Genomic DNA, 18938 nt, shown 5'->3' with positions numbered 1-18938 from the left:
CTTTACACTGAGATATTTTTTTCTTATCTAGACTAATGTTTTTCTAATTATTTAGTTTTCATCATCTTCCTTGCAAGAAACTTATACTGAAGATCTATATTAATGTTGTTTATGGTCCTTTGCTATTAAGAGCTAATTCGAGTTTATGGTTATTGGTACCATAATAAGGTAATAATCTTTATGTTTTTGCTCTGGTCGAATAGCATGGATTTTCTTGTGTGTCTTAGATGTTTGTTTCGTAGTTTTGTTATTTCATAGATGATGGAGATGTCAAAACATGATTACCATAGTTATGCTCCCTTGTGTGACTATACCTTTTGTTTTGCTTTCAAATTCTATTTGAAAACCATGTTTCCAACCTTTAAAACTGGTATTTGGTAAATTATTAATTTTCCCTTAAATTGTTTGTAAACTATTATGACTAGGGTGAATTGTATGGTTTTGGGTTGGAGGTTTATTGAAGAACATTGGTACATAATTGATCCTTTTGGTCGCACTATTCAAGTAAGAATTAAAATTGTGCTTCAACCCATTAGACATCTACTGAAAAATGTACCCAAAGGGCCCTCCAATTTTGAAATTGCTCTAACACTCATTCTGATATTCACACACACTATCAATGTATTTGAAGGAAATCTTCAACTTGCCTTTAGTCAAGGCGAAATTAAGCATGACAGACAAGATGAAGTTAAACCATTAATATTCATGCATTTTTCTTTATTAAAAGCCTTTTTTCTTTTATTTGTATAGTTATCCAAGTTATTTGACGAGTACTTGCTTCTGATTGTTTTCTTGTTAGATTTATTCTAATCTTGCTCCAGATTGAGGATTCAATTTCATAACATACTTTAGTGAAACATATACCTAACCTTATTGACTATTCAACAACGAAGTTAGCCATGAGAATGATGGTGTTGACAAAGGAAACCCTATTTGATCTTAACATTCAGATGCAAAGAAGTTGCAAGTGTTGGTGGGCACCAAGACGAAGAATTGGAAGTCAGACCAGAGTACACAAAAAAGGAACCAAGACCATTTTTATCTCATGTATTTGTAATTTTTGTTACTACCTATTAATTTAATACAATACATTTATGAATTGAAAATATTGTGCATTAGATTGATGTTTATTTAGAATTTTTGAATTGCCTATGTTTTGAAAACGGAATTGTGCGTTCAGATAACATGGGAAGCTATGGTTGCCTTAGAGAGACCATTGATAACATTGGCTATGATTAAATTTGAACGACTCTCAATTGAGGGTTTGAGACTATAATCTAGAGTGTCGGTGGAAGATTTATCGTCAATCATCATTGCACAATCCATTGGGGATATGTCAGCTCTAAAGGGAAAAAGGCTTGATACTAGCGCACCCATGTCCTAGAAGGAGTTGTTGGTTTGCAGTCGTTGGATGTTAGACATCATTGATGTTGTTGATGGCAGCATGAGACTGGATTCTTTAGATTGTTGGACGTGGATAACATCAATGAACTTGACTCCAAAATTCTGGCATTTCATCATGCTTATTCTTTTAACTTTATGCATAGGAAGGGAGAAATGAGACGAGGCAAAGGGTTGGACAAAATCTATGAGCCTTTTGAACCCCATATCCTTTTGAGTCTATGAGCCTTATATAAGTCAAGAGAGTGATTGTCTTGCCAAAGTAAAAAAATTACATCTATGAATCTAATGTAAGAAACAACAATAATAATGAATATGATGAGCGTATTATTGAAGTTTTTTTAGTTCGAATTTAAGTATGTCACGCCAAATTGATAGATTATAGTTGGAGGCATTACCTTTTTTCACTGTTGTTGGAAGTAGTTAAACAAATTTATAGTCAGTTATTTTAATAAATTCATTAGTAAAGTAATTGCGAAGTTGTACACAACACTCTTCTCTTCTCTTTCTCTTCTACACGGTCAGTTTTATGTAGCACTTTCTAGAATACGATTAAAGAGGGGTCTTAAAATTTGTATACTCTCATTTCTCTTCTTGACGGTTAGTTGTACGTAACACTTTCTAGAGTACGATCAAAGAGGGTCTTAAAATTTGTATACTATATGATGCAAGAAACATACAGACTTCTACCTTGAATGTAGTGTATAAGGAAGTTTTTGGTAATGTTTGTTGTATTTTTTTTTGTGCATAGGAAAATTAACGTTTGTTGTATTGAACGAACATGTATTTACTTATTCTTTTTTACTAAGTAAATTATCTAGTTTACGTATTGGAAATTTTTACTATTAAACAACATAACTAACATGTATGATACATACTATAACATTTTCTTCAACAACAAAAAAATGCAAATTATCACAAATTCTTTTATTGGTACATCGGAAAAATAAATTGCACCCACCAGGAATCAATCCCAAAACCTCCCCCTACTCAACGGGAATTAGATTTCCCACCCCATTCATTAGAATTGTCACCCCACTAAAATACTCCAGAAGATTAAGTTCTGTAGTGCTCCGGAAGATAAACTTCCGAAGTCCTTTAAAAATGAGGGTGCCAAATTTAAGTGCGTAGTAAATAAACCAACTGATACGATCCGGAAGTTTAACTTCTGGAGCACTCAAGAACTTAATCTTCCGGAGTATTTTAGTAGGGTGGCAATTCTAATGGATGGGGTGGGAAATCTAATTCCCCTAATCAACCCATATGTCCCCTAACTCCTACCACTTGAGCTATCCTACGGGGAAACTACCACAATTTAAGTTAATTCACTCATGTAAAAAATAAACAACCTAAAATTTCCGTGCAACGCACGGGTCATCACACTAGTAGACTTAATGGTGTTACATAGCATTTAGTAACGAATATGCCAATGTCACATGCCCTTTCAATCCAATAGAAGGAAAACTTGTTTTTGTTGAGTAGTGATTGTCCGATGAAAGAGGCCAATAAGAGACATTCTCCGAGCTATATGCAAAGATAAAGGGATAACCAGCACATGATGGACCATATGAGGCCTAAACACATATTCCACCAAGTTCCAATTCCAAGCTGAAGGATGGAGCCATTAAACCTGCAACCAAAGTAATATTCAATTTTTGGGCGACCTCATTTCGATAAGTCAAAGAAGTACCTTGGGGAAACCAACGATCAGGGCTGGTCCAACACTAAGTGAGGCCTAAAGCGCTTGCTTGGGTCGCTTGGCCCTTGGGCCGGCCCTGCCAACGATCCTCCCAAGCTTTTGCACACTTCCTATTACTAATATGCCAAGCACTCCCTTGGCCCATAATTAACTCGACCCGCTTTGCAGATACTAATCTAGGCATCGCTTGACTTGTAGCCCTTCTTCGCTGATACAAAATTACCATGAGGAAATAAACGGATCTAAAAACACAACAAAGCAAAGAATTCAGGTTATTGTAAATCTGTCGCGTATAGAGGCGATCCCATTTTAGCCAATGTACCACGCTTATTAGCATCCCCACCTCAATTAAAATATGTTTATCAAACCTTCAATCTACGAGCACAAACTGTGAGATAACTAAAAACAAGCATGGCATAAAAAAGTGTCACTTGAGCTATTGCTTAATCAAAATTTCTCTCCCTCCGCCAGAAAAAAGACCTCTCCACCTTTCAATTTCTCCAGTGCACGTTATTTAACAAAATTAAAATTTTGAGTTTTAAACTTACTATCAATTATTGTTGGTACTTGGAAGACCCAAATATTCATCCTAGCACTTTATCTTTAGGTGTTTCATGACTTTCATCTCATTAAAATAATTTGTAAACTAAAAATTTGGCATCACACGACACACGCCATGGTTATGTTGACCGACTTCATAGGAAAATATGTAATATTTTAGAAAAACGGTGAGTACAAAATTTTAGAATTATAACCAAACAAACAGAACCCTAAACGCCTCCTTTGTTTAGCGTTCTTACCTCCAATTGAATTAACCTTCTTTTTTCTCAGAAAGGTTTCCCTCGCAGAATGTTGAGAATGACAAGAAAATAACATGCTTGTCAATTGAATTAAACTGCTATTTTAATTTTTTTTTTGTCATTCATAACAATTTCTCCCAAATGTCTCAAAGCCAGAGAAATTATATAGTTTTATAGATCATCATTCCTCACCTCCAATATGGCACCACTATCAACATAGTGTGTGTTTGGATTAGCATTAGCAGAATTGGATCTGATCATGAAGGCCTCGAGCTCGAAAATAGTGTCAAGCAGATGCATGGTCATGAAACACTAATGATATATGCACACCTCATATTTTAAACACTCCATTTTTCACATTTTTTGTTTCTATCTCTCTCATCTTAACATCAATCGCATCTCATACTTTCTCTCTCATACTTTTTCTTTTCTTCCTATCTCTCTCCTCATTCTACCTCTTTCTACCTCTAAAAGAGGTGTGAAAGAAACATTATTCTTGTCATGAAAACACCGAGATCCAAAATTATAATTATACCTCCAACTCTAGCATATATAACATCAACCACATACATGTCAATTTCAGTTCCAAAGAATGGTAAGTGTTCTTCCCCTAGGATCCTTCATCATAGTGATGCAACATGTATACTAAATTAGAAATTACCATTTTAAAGTAATATAAGAATAAAAATATTATAATAAATTATGTTCTTCTAAAATCTGAGTATTAGATGCTCTTGGTCTTGGATGAATTCTCCGACACGATGGTGTGCATTTGACACAGTGGGGAGACACTGACACATATATTCTGACGTTCAAGTCAGTATGAGAATATAGATAGATAGAAGGTTTAATTCTAGTTTGGGCCCCTGATGTTTTACAAATATGCGGTCTGCATCCCATGTGTTTAAAATGAGTTGTCAAACTCCCTAATGTCTCTAAAACTTGCGATCCAGACCCTTTTGTTTGTTGACCAAATGGAGCTCACCACCACGTCATTCATTAAATGACGTGGCATGTCCAATGTTTAATAAAAGTTTGTTTAAATAAATCAAAAATTGAATAAATAAAACAAATAAATGAAATAATTGAATAAAAAACAAAATTACTCTAGTAAATAAAATAAACTTTAATTCATTGATTGATCTTTCTCACCTACATTCTTCTTCTCCAAACTAAGAACGCATTTCAATTCCCTGAAGTAGAATAAAAATCTAGTTAGAACAGTTTATAAATCTCTTCATTTTCCTTTATGAATCTTTCTGTTACCTCTCTATACAAACACGTTCCAATTCTCTGTTGTCTTCCCTTGAAGTACATTTCAATTCTATGTGGATCTCTCTACTCAAACGGAGGCAAGGAACAGGGGATCCACGAGAAGAAGATGGAGAGCCTCCATCGCACTGTTACTGCGAGCCACCACACCTTCGCTGCTCTCAAGATTCGCTCCGCCGTAGAACCTCCTTCTCATCTTTTTCCTCTCTATCATGAGCCAAATTGACGCCAACCGTTGTGCGGCCCAATCTCCGTTCTCCCTGCCGACGTCAACGACATCCTCGTTTCCAAGTTATCGCGCCAACATCCCTCCTTTCAGCACCTATCACACTCTCTTGATCCCTCACTCTTTAGGTTAGGGCTTCGCCTCTTTTGTTTTGAATCATATATCAATTAGGAGAAGAAAAAAAAGGCCATGGGTTTGTAGTGGTGAAGAGGGAGGAGAGGAGGAGGGATTGGAGTTGGGGCTTTTGTGGTTGAAGATGAAGGGAGTGAAGACCTAGGAGAGGATGTGGACTGATGATTGTGAGGTTTTCAATTTGGATTTCTGGGCTAATGTTCAACTGGGGAGAGATGAAGGTTGAAGAAGGAGATGGATGGAGGTTTTTTTTGCTACATCGGAAAATAAACAAACATAAACAACTACAAAGCCGCAAAACGATCACCCATAATGAGGATCTCTAAGTCCAATGGCGGAGAATCAAGCACACAAAAGGGCACCGTAGGGGAAGAGGCTCCTTTCTTTGCTAACCAATCTGCCGGCTTATTACAATCACGCGAGACTCGAATCAGGGAGACTGACCACTGCCTGCTAATAAGCTCATGAATGTCATCCAGGATAGGTAGGCACCTCCTACTCTCTTCATCCTCCAAAGACTTCAATAAGTCAGCACAATCAACATTGCATATGACATCTCTGAAGCCCCAATCCCAAACCAACTGCAAGCCAAGCTTTAAGGCCCAAGCTTCAGCCAGGAGGGCATTTCCCGTCGTTTGGAAGGCATGAAACCCACGCACCCAGTGTCCCTGGTCATCCCGCACAAGGCCCCCAGCACCCATACGCTGATCCGGCAACCAAAAACTACCATCCACGCACAGATTTATTTTCCCAGATGGAGGCACCGCCCACCTGTTGCACATCCAGTTTTCAGTCGTTGCAGCAATGTTATGATCCAGGAACCGAGCCACTTCATCATGCTCATGGCAGATGCGCCTCCATGCTTCCTGAATCAGCCATGGCGAGGTTTCAAAAACCATATTATTTCTCCATTTCCAGATTCCCCAGCAACACATCAGGAACTTCAAGCCATCTGGTCCCTGCGCTAGTCTTCGAACCCAGTTCTGGCAGTCGCTATCCATAAATCCCCTCCATCGCAAGGCTCCCGCCATCCTCCAAATCTCTCTGGAATGCGGACAATCTCTCAGGCAATGGAGAATGTCTTCCACCGCCGCTGAACACCGGCCACAGGTCGGCGAATCCGCCATATTACATCTGAATCTGTAACGATTCACCTGGAGGGAGTTATGCAATACCAACCAGATAAACAATCGAACTTTTTCAGGAATTTTCAAACGCCAAAGCCATCGCCAATCCCCTTGAGGTGTTTCTGGTTGGTCCTGCTGACGAAGCCATACATATGCCTCTCTTACCGTGTAGCACCCTTTGTCGCTGGGATCCCAAATCCAAGTATCTCGACGCCCCTGAATCAGATTTGGCTTCACTTTCTCCAGTTGTTCCACCACCTCAGTTGGCATAACAGTATATAAGTTGCTCACGTTCCAAGCTCCATCTGAAATAACATCCCTCAATGATAAGCTAACATCATGGATGTCCACGTAAGGGACCATGGTGGCAATTTTTCCGCTCCCACTCCAATCATCATACCATAGGGAAGTTGTGCCATCACCTAGACGATACAGGAATCCATTCTTCAATTGATCCCGCGCTTTAAGTAAGCCCTTCCACACATGAGAATCTGACGGTTTCGATTGGACCTGTAAAATTGAAGACTTACGCAAATATTTATGTGTTAGTGCTTGAACCCACAATTTATGGGGTTTATGGAAGATACCCCAAATTGCTTTGCCAAGTAAAGCTGTGTTTGCATAGTTCATATCACGGAGTGCCAAACCTCCCTCATCCTTAGGTCTTGCCACATTATGCCAACCCACGAGGTGCCACCCTTTTCCCCCTTGATTATTTCTCCAGATGAATGAACGCATGATCTTGTTGATTCGGCTTGTCACACTACGAGGAAGGTAAAAAACTTGCATAGCATAGGTTGGAATGGAAGCTATAACTGACTTTGCAAGGCACACTCTACCTGCTAGGTTCAGCATATTCATTTTCCATGATCCCAACTTGCGTTGAATATTTTCAAGGAGGAAATCAAAACTCTGCCGCTGAACTCTGCCTCCTTTAAGTGGAAAGCCCAAGTATTTTCCCAAGTCATTGACAAAGGGAATGGGAGCAATACTAGAAATCTCAGCTTTCACCTCCGCTCCTACACCTTTGGATGTGATAGCCTTTGATTTATTCAAATTAATTTTGAGACCAGAACTGTCACAGAATAATTTCATGGTGGAAGCCAGAAGGTTCACCTGATTTGTTGACGCTTGGCAGAATAGAAGCACATCATCCGCAAAGAAAAGATGGGAAATTGGAGGACCATCTTTGGATATCCGAATAGGTTTCCAAACACCGTCATCAACCAGGCTTTGAATAGAGACCGATAAGCGCTCCATGCAAAGCACAAAAAGGTAGGGTGATAGCGGATCTCCCTGTCTAAGACCTCTCCCCGGCTTGAACTTAGGTAGGCGCGAGCCATTCCAAAGAATAGAAATATGAGAAGAGGTGACACAGCACATGATGAGGCGGATGGTAGGTTCCGGAAAGTCAAAATATTCCAAGGTCTCCTTCAGGAAATTCCAGGAAACACTATCATATGCCTTTTCCAAATCAATTTTGAAGGCCACCTTGCCCTTCTTTGCAGGAGAGTGAGCCATGTGATGGATAATCTCTTGAGCAAGAAAAGCATTGTCCATCGTCCCTCTTCCTGGAAGGAAACTATTTTGCGTAGGGCCAATCAAATCATGGAGGAAAGGCCGAAGCCTATTAACCAACACTTTGGTGATCAATTTATAGGTCACATTGCACAAACTAATGGGACGGAGTTCTTTAACCGTAGAAGGATGATCAACCTTCGGGATAAGGACCACTAGAATTTCCATCAACTCTTCATCCACCACTCCTGCCTGAAACGCTCCCTCTACCATCCTCCAAAGCGAGTCTCCAACATGATTCCAATATTTCTTGTAGAAAAAAGGTTGGAAGCCGTCTGGGCCCGGCGCAGTGAAGGACTTCATGCTCATTAAAGCTTCCCTAACCTCCACCTTGATTACTGGTTGCACTAGCATGTCTTGCGCTGCCGAAGTCAGTCTAGGGAACCGACTGTGGCTAAGAGCCGAAGCCGTTGTAGGGGGAGGGGCCGCAAAAAGATTAGTGAAGAAGTATTGCACCTCTTGCTTTAGCACCTCCCCGTCAGAACACCATTCACCATTCTGCAACTTAAGGTGGTGAATATAATTCTTTTTCCTTCTTATAACAGTTTGGGTGTGGAAGTACGCTGTGTTCCGGTCACCCAACTTCACCCTATTTTCTCTTGCTTTCTGGTACCACAAAAGCTCTTCTTGTCTCAAGATACTTCTATAGTCCCGCTGCAACTCCGCTTCAAAGAGAACCATATCTGAGGTGACTCTTAAATCAAGCTCTCGTTGGACCCCTCGAAGGCGAGCTTCCACACGCCTCTTCTTTCTGAAGATATTGCCAAAGACATCTTTGTTAAACTCCTGAGATGCTCTCTGTACCCTGCCAAGTTTTTGGGGAATACTCTCTTCCCCCGCTCTCCAAGAATTCTCAACTAAGGCTTCAAACTGAGAGTGTTCGGCCCATGCAGCAAGAAAACGGAAAGGACGGTCTTGAGTAGAGGCCAAGGTGAGGCCACAATGAAGAAGGAGAGGACTATGATCAGAGTGAACCCTGTTTAGAATCTCTACAAACGCATCAGGGAACGCCACTCGCCAATCTACATCGCCCAATCCTCGATCTAGCCGTTTAGACAAAACCAGCCTGTTGTTAGTCTTTCTGAACCACGTGTACTTCCGCCCAACAGAGCCCAGATCAACAAGATTACATCTATCCATGATTGAAGCAAAAAGGTCTGCTCTGCTAGGCAAAAATTCACCTCCTCTGACTTCAGAAGGTAAAAGGATTTCATTGAAGTCCCCCATAAGGAGCCAAGGTACCTGGACCATGCCACGCAGATGGAGAATCTGCTCCCACAAGTTCTCTCTCTGGTTCGGAATAGGGGAAGCATATACTGCACTGCACATCCAAGAAAAATTTGCTTTCCAAATCTCAAAGGTGACAACTTGAGGCTGATTATCTATTACACGAAAGTTCACATTGGAGCCCCTGTTTGCCAGCACCCATATCCCACCACTGAAGCCTCTGGCTTCCTCAATGAAAATAGGAACAAAACCAAGGGAGGTCCAGAATCTGTTCGCCCTTCGAAATTGGCATTTGGTCTCCAATAGAATAACCACGTCCGGTTTTTTACTATGGACAATATCTCTCATAGCAAGCTTCCCATGCTCATGGAGAGCACCTCTCACATTCCAGGAAACAATCTTAAAATCCTCAAAACCAATCATTAAAAAATTGATTGAAAGGTTGGGGAATATCCCCTGGGGCCCCGCAGCGATGGTCCCTCTAATCATTAATAATAATGGCATTGGTCTCCAGCTCGTCTTTCGACTCACCACCTTCCAATAGGAATTGGTCCCTATTGGAATCTCCTAAAATGGCCATGGCATCTCCATGAATTTCCTGTGGGTCCATAAGTGCACTTGGTCTCTGATTTATTTCCTCCCTTAAATCGTGGCCCCCACGCTCCCAATCTTCTCCTCTGATTCTACGTTTCTTATTAAGCTTTAATGCTTGGCTTGTGGGGCCACTTGGAGTTTGAAATTGAAAAACTCCAGGAGCCACAACCTTAACCACCTTGTGTAGATGAATGGAAAAAAATTAAAGGAAAAAAATTAATGCTTAAGTGGAAACGTCATTTAATGAATGACGTGGTGGCAGCTCCGTTTGTTCAACAGGCGGAAGGGTCTGAATCGCAAGGAGCTTGACCGCACATTTTAAACACAGGGGATGCATACCGCACATTTGTGAAACATCAGGAGCTCAAACTGGAATTAAGCCATAGATAGAACCTTAAAGTCATAAAAGAACAATGGATTTGCAAAATGAGTAATGTTTATGCAAATGAACGATCAAACCTATATGTACATGTGTGGTAAGAGTCATACTCTAGACACTCAACTTTGATGAAGTCTTTATATATGACACTTGAGATGATGGTTGCCCATCTGTTGTAACCTTACTATAAACATGTCAATTTAAGTTCACTCGACTGACGGTTAAACAGGGTGATGAGTCACTTCTAGTCATATCGACTCGCTTCTAGTCATCTCGGCTCACCAACATAATTTTTATTTAGCTATTGACCCTTTAGGTCGCCTCAAACTCTGTTAAGCCTAATAACCATTTAGGTTTACAAGACGTTTTGCTATTCACTTTTCATACAATAAATTTCTTCTGTTCTATCATGAAATATCCCAACAATAAAGTACACTAGGATATAGCCCGTTACCCGTGCAATGCACGGGAAATATGTTCAATAATTCGCTCATACTAATTATGTGATAATTTTGGCATGCTTTTCCAGAAGAATATAGTTTGGGCGATGCATGGGAAATATGTTCAACAATTCGCTCAAACAATAAATTTCTAAAGAAGCATGTTATTTGAGCCTAGTATGAATTACCAAAACATCCAAAGATGAATCCATTTTCTTGGGCTGTTAAGTTTTGAGAAATTGAAAAACCATGCCTAAGTACCTCAAAATAAGTTGTTGAGATGAAAGAACAGTACCCAAGTACCTCAAAATAAGTTTTTGAGATACCTTGTGAGCAGTCTAGCACACTGTCAAAGAAACACTAAAATGCAAAGGATAACATAGCAAAAATGAATATTTCACAATCCCACAAAGGCTCCTTAATTTTCTCACATGAAATGCAAAGGATAATAGAGGGCAATAGAATTACTTAGCCTAAAAAAACAGTAGAATCACAAAAGCACCGAAAAAATTAAATTAGAACTTCAACTGAAATAAAACTAAAAACAACTGAACTTAGATTAGAAATATTGTGGATTAAGATATAAATTAGCCTCCTAGTACTGTGATGAAAGAACAATAATGAAAAACAGCAAGGTGGCAACAAACAAACTTATCATTTAAAGACATAAGCATATAAAAAAAATCATTTAAAGACATAAGCTTGAATGTTTGCATTTGCACCATAATGCAAATTAGTCAGTCTAGAAGAATATATTAGTAAGTTGCAATACTTCAAGGTACTAAACTTCTGCTTTCTTGAGTGTTAAACCCAAATACAAATTGGAAAAGCAGAAAAAGCAACCAAGCTACATAGCTAACTCAAAGCCCAGAAGCAACAATTGCAGAAAATAGGAAAATAAAAGAGCAAAACATTAAACATAAATGACATCTTCATGGCTAAAGATCAATTCAATACACCCTCATCCCCTCTGTCTTTTCTCTCTTTTGATCCTATTATACATCCACTATCTACATCTGTCCATTTCCCCAAACAGGATAGCAGAAACAACATTATTTTCTCCACCCAATTAACTGTCTCGTTCAAAAGCACATGTGGATCAGCTCCTTCATTTTTTGAAAATGGGAGATGGACTTATCAATTAGGCGCTGTCGCACATAGCAATTCAAGAGAGCACCATATGCCTTTTCAGTTTGTCTTGTTCCTTCAAGCTGTTAAAATAGCTTTCTGCAGAAGAAAACCCATGAACCTTGACAATGAGGTCCAAGTGCACCGCATGTTCAGTAGGAGAAAATATGCACACACCATTTTTATTCATCCACTCTGATACCTGCAGCCATTAAGCAACATAACTTCAAGAGCAAAAATAAATTAACAATTAGTTATTTCAAATTTCAAACAGTCCAAATTTGAAAACCAATTGAGGTTTAGGCCTACAAATTCTTAGGAAACTATCACAACACTTGTTGAAGTTTTCAGCTGCATAAAGAAATTAAGTGAAACCATATAATATACTAATAAAAAACCAAATAAACTGGAAAAATTAACCACATCAGGTGCCCCCCATAGAAACATGATTTTTGGTAAGTGTCAAAATTATGCAACCTTACATTGATGTAGCAATAGATCATTGAATCTATGCAGTTTGAGAATTTACAATTGTTTGAAGCTATATTTCTGAACTCTAATTCCTAATTGTATTCACAATATCATGATGAGAAGCAATAACACACCAATAGTTTCATATATATACTAATATGTACTACCAGAAGTTTGAGAAGATAGAAAATAGGGGAATTAAAGAACTCTTACATGTTCCAGGAAGCTACTACAGGAGGCGCAGGGTTTCCAAAGCCCATAGAATGTAAATGGAGTCCCTTAGAACTCGTATGAATTTCCTGGCCAGTGATTTCCAAACTGAAACATGAATTCTAGTTCCCTACAGAATCAAACAACATCATCTAAGATAAATGAACATATAAGGATATAATACAATAGTTTAGTTACAATAAAAACACAACATATTTAACAGTATAAAAAAATAGCTTAGAAGAACAATAAAAAGGGAAAATGAAGGAGAAAATCACTTAACTAAGTAGCCTATAAAAGATCAAATGCAGTGAAAAACTAGAAACAATGCAAAAGAAGAATAGACAGTGAAGCCCACTCCTCTTAAACACTAAGCATGCATATCACACCCCAACATTTGAGAGCAGATTTCCAAATCCAGCTATTTAGAGCAGCAAGAAGAACATAAGTTACAACTTATAACAACATGAGCTCATTTCTATCACATAAATTCAGAGATGAAAAATTAATGAATCACAAAAGATGATGATGAAGGAGCATGAAAGCCATCTAATATATAGATAGTGTTAGGAGCAGCGTGACATATACCAATTCATACATAGACATAATAATAGATTAATACAAAATACAGTTAAGAGATGATGTCTCTAACACAATCTTCAACATGGATAACCTTAGTTGCTTATAAACAATGTCTTAAGCCCCAAACTCATCATCCAAATTCAGAAACATTATTTATAGGCAAATTATCCACCTCTATCTCAGACTCTTTTCCTCTGTCATCAGCTGTTACTTCAATCTCCATGAGCTTATTAATACCACTCTCATGTGAAGAAGCTCTGAAGTTGCCAGTGTTGTCACAACAGCAAAATAGGTGATTTTGTAGACCTTCCCTTGACGAAGCTTAGCCTTAAATTTGGTATCATTGATTGTCGCACATTTGCTTCAATCTACTCACCCCTACAGAATAACAAAAACAGTATAGACTCATTGGATGAACATAGATAAAAAAGATGATATTTAATATTCCTGCATATTTGGATTTTGAGAGGTTCGAATGAGAATTGTGAGAACTATAGTGGAGTGAATTGTGGTGCAGCAAAGGTTGTGTAAATGGTGTTGAAGTGAGGGTTGTGTGAGAATTTATAGGAAAATGGATCTGATAAAAAATTCAAAGGAGAAGAGGTTGTGCAATCCACCTATAACCCTAGACCTAAAAACCTAATCCAAACTTCAAATCAAAGTGGAAATGACAGATGCATATCAGAATGGAAATGACAGATGCATGAATAACTGATGAACCCAACCTAGCCATGGGTAATGGTTGCAAAGCAAGTACCAAATCCCCCAATTTAATAAAAAATATCTGATAAAAAATTCAAATAAAGGATGAATTTAGGAAGAAACGTGAGAGATGTGCTAAGCTACAGTAAGTTCGAGCTGTTACGAAGCTTACCCACACAATGGTTGAAGGGTTGACGTGAAAGCCAGCATCGGAGAAGTCATGAGAAGAAGCTGCAGATCGTGGAAAGCAGATCTTCTGGTCAGGATGACGTTGATCTCGGCTGGAACGCGTGACGTTGGTACAGTCGTAGAAGAGAGAACTCAAGGAAAAGGGAGGAAAGTTCTACACGAATGGAGGCGAAAGAGAAACAAGGGCAGTGCTTCCCCATGGAATCCGGAGAGGATGGAGGTGGCCTGCAAAGCGTGCAGTGTCAGAGAGAAATGAGTTCGTCATGGTAGGGGAGGAACAATGAAGAGTGTAGAACGACGTCGTTTGCCAGGCTCCAACTAAAAAAATAAAAAAAGGGTTAAAGAAGCGGACACATGGCGAGCCGTGATTGGAGGCCTTATAGGAATAGTAAAAACCCAACTCACGAATAAGAAGTAGTAGATTTAAAAAAAAAACAATAAAGTAAGATTTTTATTCCATTTCATCTGATATTCTGATGTAAAAAAAAAATAAGGATTGTCATGATGACCGACTTTACAGGAAAATACGTAAGTAGAAAAATAGAGAGTATAAAATAAGATTTGAGAATTATAACGAAACAAACAGAACCCTAACGCAATTTTCGTTTCGCGTTCTTACCTCCTCTCTCTCTCTCTCTCTCTCTCTCTCTGCAATCGCGTTCTTCAACCTTCCCCAGCTTCCATTTCAGAGGTTCAATCCAACCCAATTAACCTTCTTTTAAGCTTTCCCTCGCAGATGCATAGCCAGTAACTGCATGGTACCTGTTGAAGCCAATCACATGGAGCGGGAACGAATTCGTAAACGACCTCGTCTCACCTGGGATGTTCCCCCTCCAGAGGTTTCTTCAATTTCTCAATTCTCGTTAGGGTTTTCAATTTTCAATTCTCAATAATCTGAAATTGCTTTGCTTTGTTAATCTTAGTCGCAGAGGGCTTTGGTGTTAGATGGTGACGAACGAATCGATAAGAAGCATGCCTCGCCTCCACGAAGGGATGATGACCGCGATGGCCATTATGTGTATCATCTCGGCGAAAATCTCACTCCTAGATGTAACTTCTCTCCCAATTTCTTTGCTTATTTGTTGTTTTCTTTCAATTCGTTTCAAAAATCAACCAATTTAGATGCGATACCCATTGCTTTGTTTTGTCAAATTTTAATTGTAGCCTTGTGAATTGCTCTGTTTTTTGTTCTGGGTGTTTCATTTACCTAATAAGTTCATTTCTTTTAATTGTTTGTACCCTTGTTCAGTTTTTAATTAGTTCTTATATTTCAGCATTTGGTAACACATGATGTGAATCATCCTAATTTCATAGGTTTTTTTATTTTTTATTTTAATGCCATGGTGCTTAATGTGTGCTATTATCCTGATTCCTGATACCACTCATTCAGATAGTGATTTTTATGTTTTCTCATTGGAGTGGTTTTTCGTTTTGTTTTGTTTTTAACAGATAAAATTCTCAGCAAGATGGGTGAAGGTTAGGGGTCAAGTGCTATCTGAATACAAGTTTAATTTTTTTGTGAGTGTGCTTCTGTCATTCCACATGTTGCTAGTGCTGTAGGCACATTTGGTCGGGTTTTGGAATGTTGGGACCGTCAAACACGAGAGTATGTAGCTATCAAGGTAATTAGGAGCATACGGAAATATCGCGATGCGGCAATGCTTGAGATTGATGTGCTTGAACGTCTAACAAAGAAGGATGGAGCAAGCTCACGGTACGGATTGTGTATACTGTATAGTAAAATTGCTGCTAGAATTTGGTTATCGTTTATTGCATGGGATGACTAATATTTACTCCATCACAATTGTTATTTGCAGCTGTGTGCAGATCATAAATTGGTTTGATTACCGAAATCACATATGCATTGTAAGTAGTCTATATAATATTTCTTTCGTCAATATATCTTCCTTGATTTACTGTGTTCAAGAAGTTTGTTTTGATAAAAATTGTTGCCGAATTGAAAGTGTGCTGTCTTCCTTTTTTCTGGGGGTGGGAAGGGTTACAGGTTATTTTTTAGTTGTTGTGAAAATGGATGGGATGATTGGAATCTTGAATGAATTTGGTAATTATTTTCCTGATGGTTTGTGTATGTCTTTCATGTTCTTTTGTTCTCCTTTCTTTTCAGAAAGGATAGGTGATTGATCACCATTTATTTTGCAAGTGAATTGAGTTGTTTAGTTCAGCCATAGTGAATTACACACACACACATCTCCATGGGGGCTTTATTCATAGAATTGGGAACTAAGCAGATATATTCCTTCAATGCATTTTAATGGTGTTATCAGGTCTTTGAGAAGCTTGGACCAAGCTTATTTGATTTTCTAAGGAGAAATAAATACTGCCCATTCCCTGTGGATCTTGTTCGTGAATTTGGACGACAGCTTTTGGAATCTGTAGCATGTCTGTGGATAATTCTAGACCTTCAGTTTACTTCTCATGTTTTATTCTTATATCTCTTGTGTACAATCAACCACATCATTTTCCTTGGCTGTCTTGCTTTGTCCAGGAACGCAGTATTTCTTCGTTTTGTCTGCTTACTTAAACTTGTTTCTTGTGCTTTGTCATATTCAGATATGCATGAACTACACCTAATCCACACAGACCTGAAGCCAGAAAATATACTTCTTGTTTCTTCTGAATATGTAAAGCTCCCTAGTCGCAAGGTAGCTAGCATTTTTGAAGTAATGACATAGACTCTAATGATGTATTTAAGTAAAATGATTTGATTGGTACAGAGGCTTTCCTCAGATGAAACACAATTCAGGTGCTTGCCCAAATCTAGTGCTATTAAGCTGATTGATTTTGGTAGTACTGCATGTGATAATCAGAACCATAGCTCCATTGTTTCTACAAGGCATTACAGAGCCCCGGAGATTATTTTAGGTAACTAGATATTGTTTTTGTTGGTGAGAATGTGTTGCTTTACTTGTTTGTCTATTGCTCTGTTGAGTGTAAATGTGGAACTCTGAAACCCTGTGACCCATTAAAAATTTCGTCAATACCTTACATCACATCTCTTGTTAAATCTTCCAGGATTATTTACCATCTTCTTTTGACTTTGTATGATCCTGGATTTTATGTTCAAGATATTGGTTGTTGTGACTTCTGAGCCCTTTGTAGGGTAGTAATTGCCATTTTTCTTATTCAGATTGTATTCCCCCCTTATAATGCATGCCTTGCTAGTAATCTTCCTGTACACTTTCTTTGGTGATCTTTTGTTTGTTTTCTCATGTTAATGTTAAGAGGCCAAAAACAAACCAGAGGTGCCAAATCTATGACATGTAATGGTGCCATTTGGGAGACTGCATTATGTGGATTTAGTGCATGTTTGGATGCACGGTGAAAAAAAAAATCATGGTGGACAGAAGTAAAAGATAAGGGAAGTTGCTTCTATCCACCATGATTTTGGCTCACCGTGGTTTTGTACCATGTATACAAACATGCACTTAGTCTTGACTAAATGAAATTATTAGGATTGTAATAGTTAATGCAATGCTCTCACCTGTATCTGAAATGATAATTGCAGGTCTAGGGTGGTCATACCCATGTGATTTGTGGAGTATTGGATGTATCCTCATTGAACTATGCACGGTTGGTCCTCCAGCTAACAAGATACATTAGGCATGGTCAGAATCTGGAACAGCTAGCCTTAATGTTTTAAATGTGGAACTTTTGCAGGGTGAAGCGTTGTTCCAGACTCATGAAAACTTAGAGCATCTGGCAATGATGGAGAGAGTCCTGGGACCTCTACCAGAGCACATGGTTCGAAGATCTAAGTAAGTAATAGATTTATTGAATGCTCTCTAAATTTGTCTTTCCAATACACAAAATTGGTTTGAGATCTATAGTGAGTCTTCCTAGTTATGAATCATCTACTGGGAATAGCCAAGAGCTGACTAATTTTAATTGAGCATACGATATTTATGTAGTGACATATTTTCCACTTGCTTGACATTATGTAGTAGGGGTGCAGAAAAGTATTTCAAGCGTGGATCCCGACTAAAATGGCCTGAAGGAGCTGTTTCAAGGGAGAGCATAAATGCTGTGAAGAGGCTTGGCCATCTTAAGGTTTGTTGAGTTCCCTCTTATCAATCAGGAGTTGCTGGGTAGAATCTTCAATCAATCAATGTTTTCTTTGGGGTTTTTAAATTATAGTGACCAATTGTTCTTCATGCAGGATATTGTATCACGTCATGTAGATTCGTCCAGGTTTTTGTTAACTGACTTGTTGCATGGCTTATTAACATATGATCCCACAGAACGTCTAACTGCTCGCCAAGCCCTTGATCATCCCTTCTTTAGGGATCCAACTTAAGAAGCCAAATGCCTCTTTTGTTTTTGATTTACTTCCATTTCGAAGTTTGCCAGTTGCTCAGGCTGCAAGATAATGTTTGATGTATCATGTATTATTATTGATTCATAGCAGAGGTCAAGTCGCGTTGATAATATATTTGATCATTCCTTATGTTCTCATTTTATTGATCATTTTGGAACTCAAGAATTGAACTTCGTCTTATGTTTTTCTAGCCAACCGCATTTGGCTTGCATTATAGAATGGACAGGAAATGGTTTTTTTGATGTTTGAGATTTAATGATTTTCATGACTTGAAGCGTCTTTTCCCCCAAAAAAAATTGTTAAAGAGTTAGATTTAGCTAATGCATACTAAGAGAGATGTGAAAAGGTTATGTGAAATTTAACTGAGATGAGATGTCTTTTCCCCCCAAAAAAATTGTTAAAGAGTTAGATTTAGCTAATGCATACTAAGAGAGATGTGAAAAGG

The 18938-nt window shown here is 38.5% G+C and overlaps 2 protein-coding genes across 6 annotated transcripts; one reads left to right on the top strand and one right to left on the bottom strand.

The window, feature by feature from the left end:
* Positions 1-5814: 5814 nt before the first annotated feature.
* On the bottom strand, positions 5815-9885 carry LOC130710690 (uncharacterized). Its single transcript, XM_057560044.1, has one exon. It carries the CDS (start codon positions 9883-9885, stop codon positions 5815-5817), a length of 4071 nt encoding a protein of 1356 aa, XP_057416027.1.
* Positions 9886-14727: 4842 nt separating this feature from the next.
* On the top strand, positions 14728-18735 carry LOC130727519 (serine/threonine-protein kinase AFC3). 5 transcript variants are annotated; one of them, XM_057578672.1, is made up of 12 exons: positions 14728-14996; positions 15081-15207; positions 15607-15633; positions 15718-15871; positions 15975-16023; positions 16443-16557; positions 16729-16820; positions 16893-17040; positions 17684-17748; positions 17836-17933; positions 18120-18225; positions 18335-18735. In XM_057578672.1, the coding sequence occupies exons 1-12, from the start codon at positions 14913-14915 to the stop codon at positions 18470-18472; spliced, it is 1203 nt and encodes a 400-aa protein (XP_057434655.1). In that variant the 5' UTR covers positions 14728-14912; the 3' UTR covers positions 18473-18735. The 5 variants fall into 5 exon arrangements, with proteins under 5 accessions (XP_057434655.1, XP_057434654.1, XP_057434653.1 ...); XM_057578671.1 differs by having other exon boundaries at positions 15087-15207; positions 16443-16820; XM_057578670.1 differs by having other exon boundaries at positions 16443-16820.
* Positions 18736-18938: the final 203 nt, after the last annotated feature.

Source organism: Lotus japonicus, chromosome 1, assembly GCF_012489685.1.
Source record: "Lotus japonicus ecotype B-129 chromosome 1, LjGifu_v1.2".
Lineage (NCBI taxonomy): Eukaryota > Viridiplantae > Streptophyta > Magnoliopsida > Fabales > Fabaceae > Lotus > Lotus japonicus.
This window is presented reverse-complemented; position numbering and strand designations above follow the sequence as displayed.

Bases quoted from the DNA above. Each gene is read 5' to 3' on its own strand.
- LOC130727519 (XM_057578670.1), top strand. From the start codon at position 14,913: ATGGTACCTGTTGAAGCCAATCACATGGAGCGGGAACGAATTCGTAAA. The intron at 14,997-15,080 runs GTTTCTTCAATT...TGTTAATCTTAG, and splicing joins GGGATGTTCCCCCTCCAGAG to TCGCAGAGGGCTTTGGTGTT. The intron at 15,208-15,606 runs GTAACTTCTCTC...TGTTTTTAACAG, and splicing joins CGAAAATCTCACTCCTAGAT to ATAAAATTCTCAGCAAGATG.
- LOC130710690 (XM_057560044.1), bottom strand. From the start codon at position 9,885: ATGATTGGTTTTGAGGATTTTAAGATTGTTTCCTGGAATGTGAGAGGT.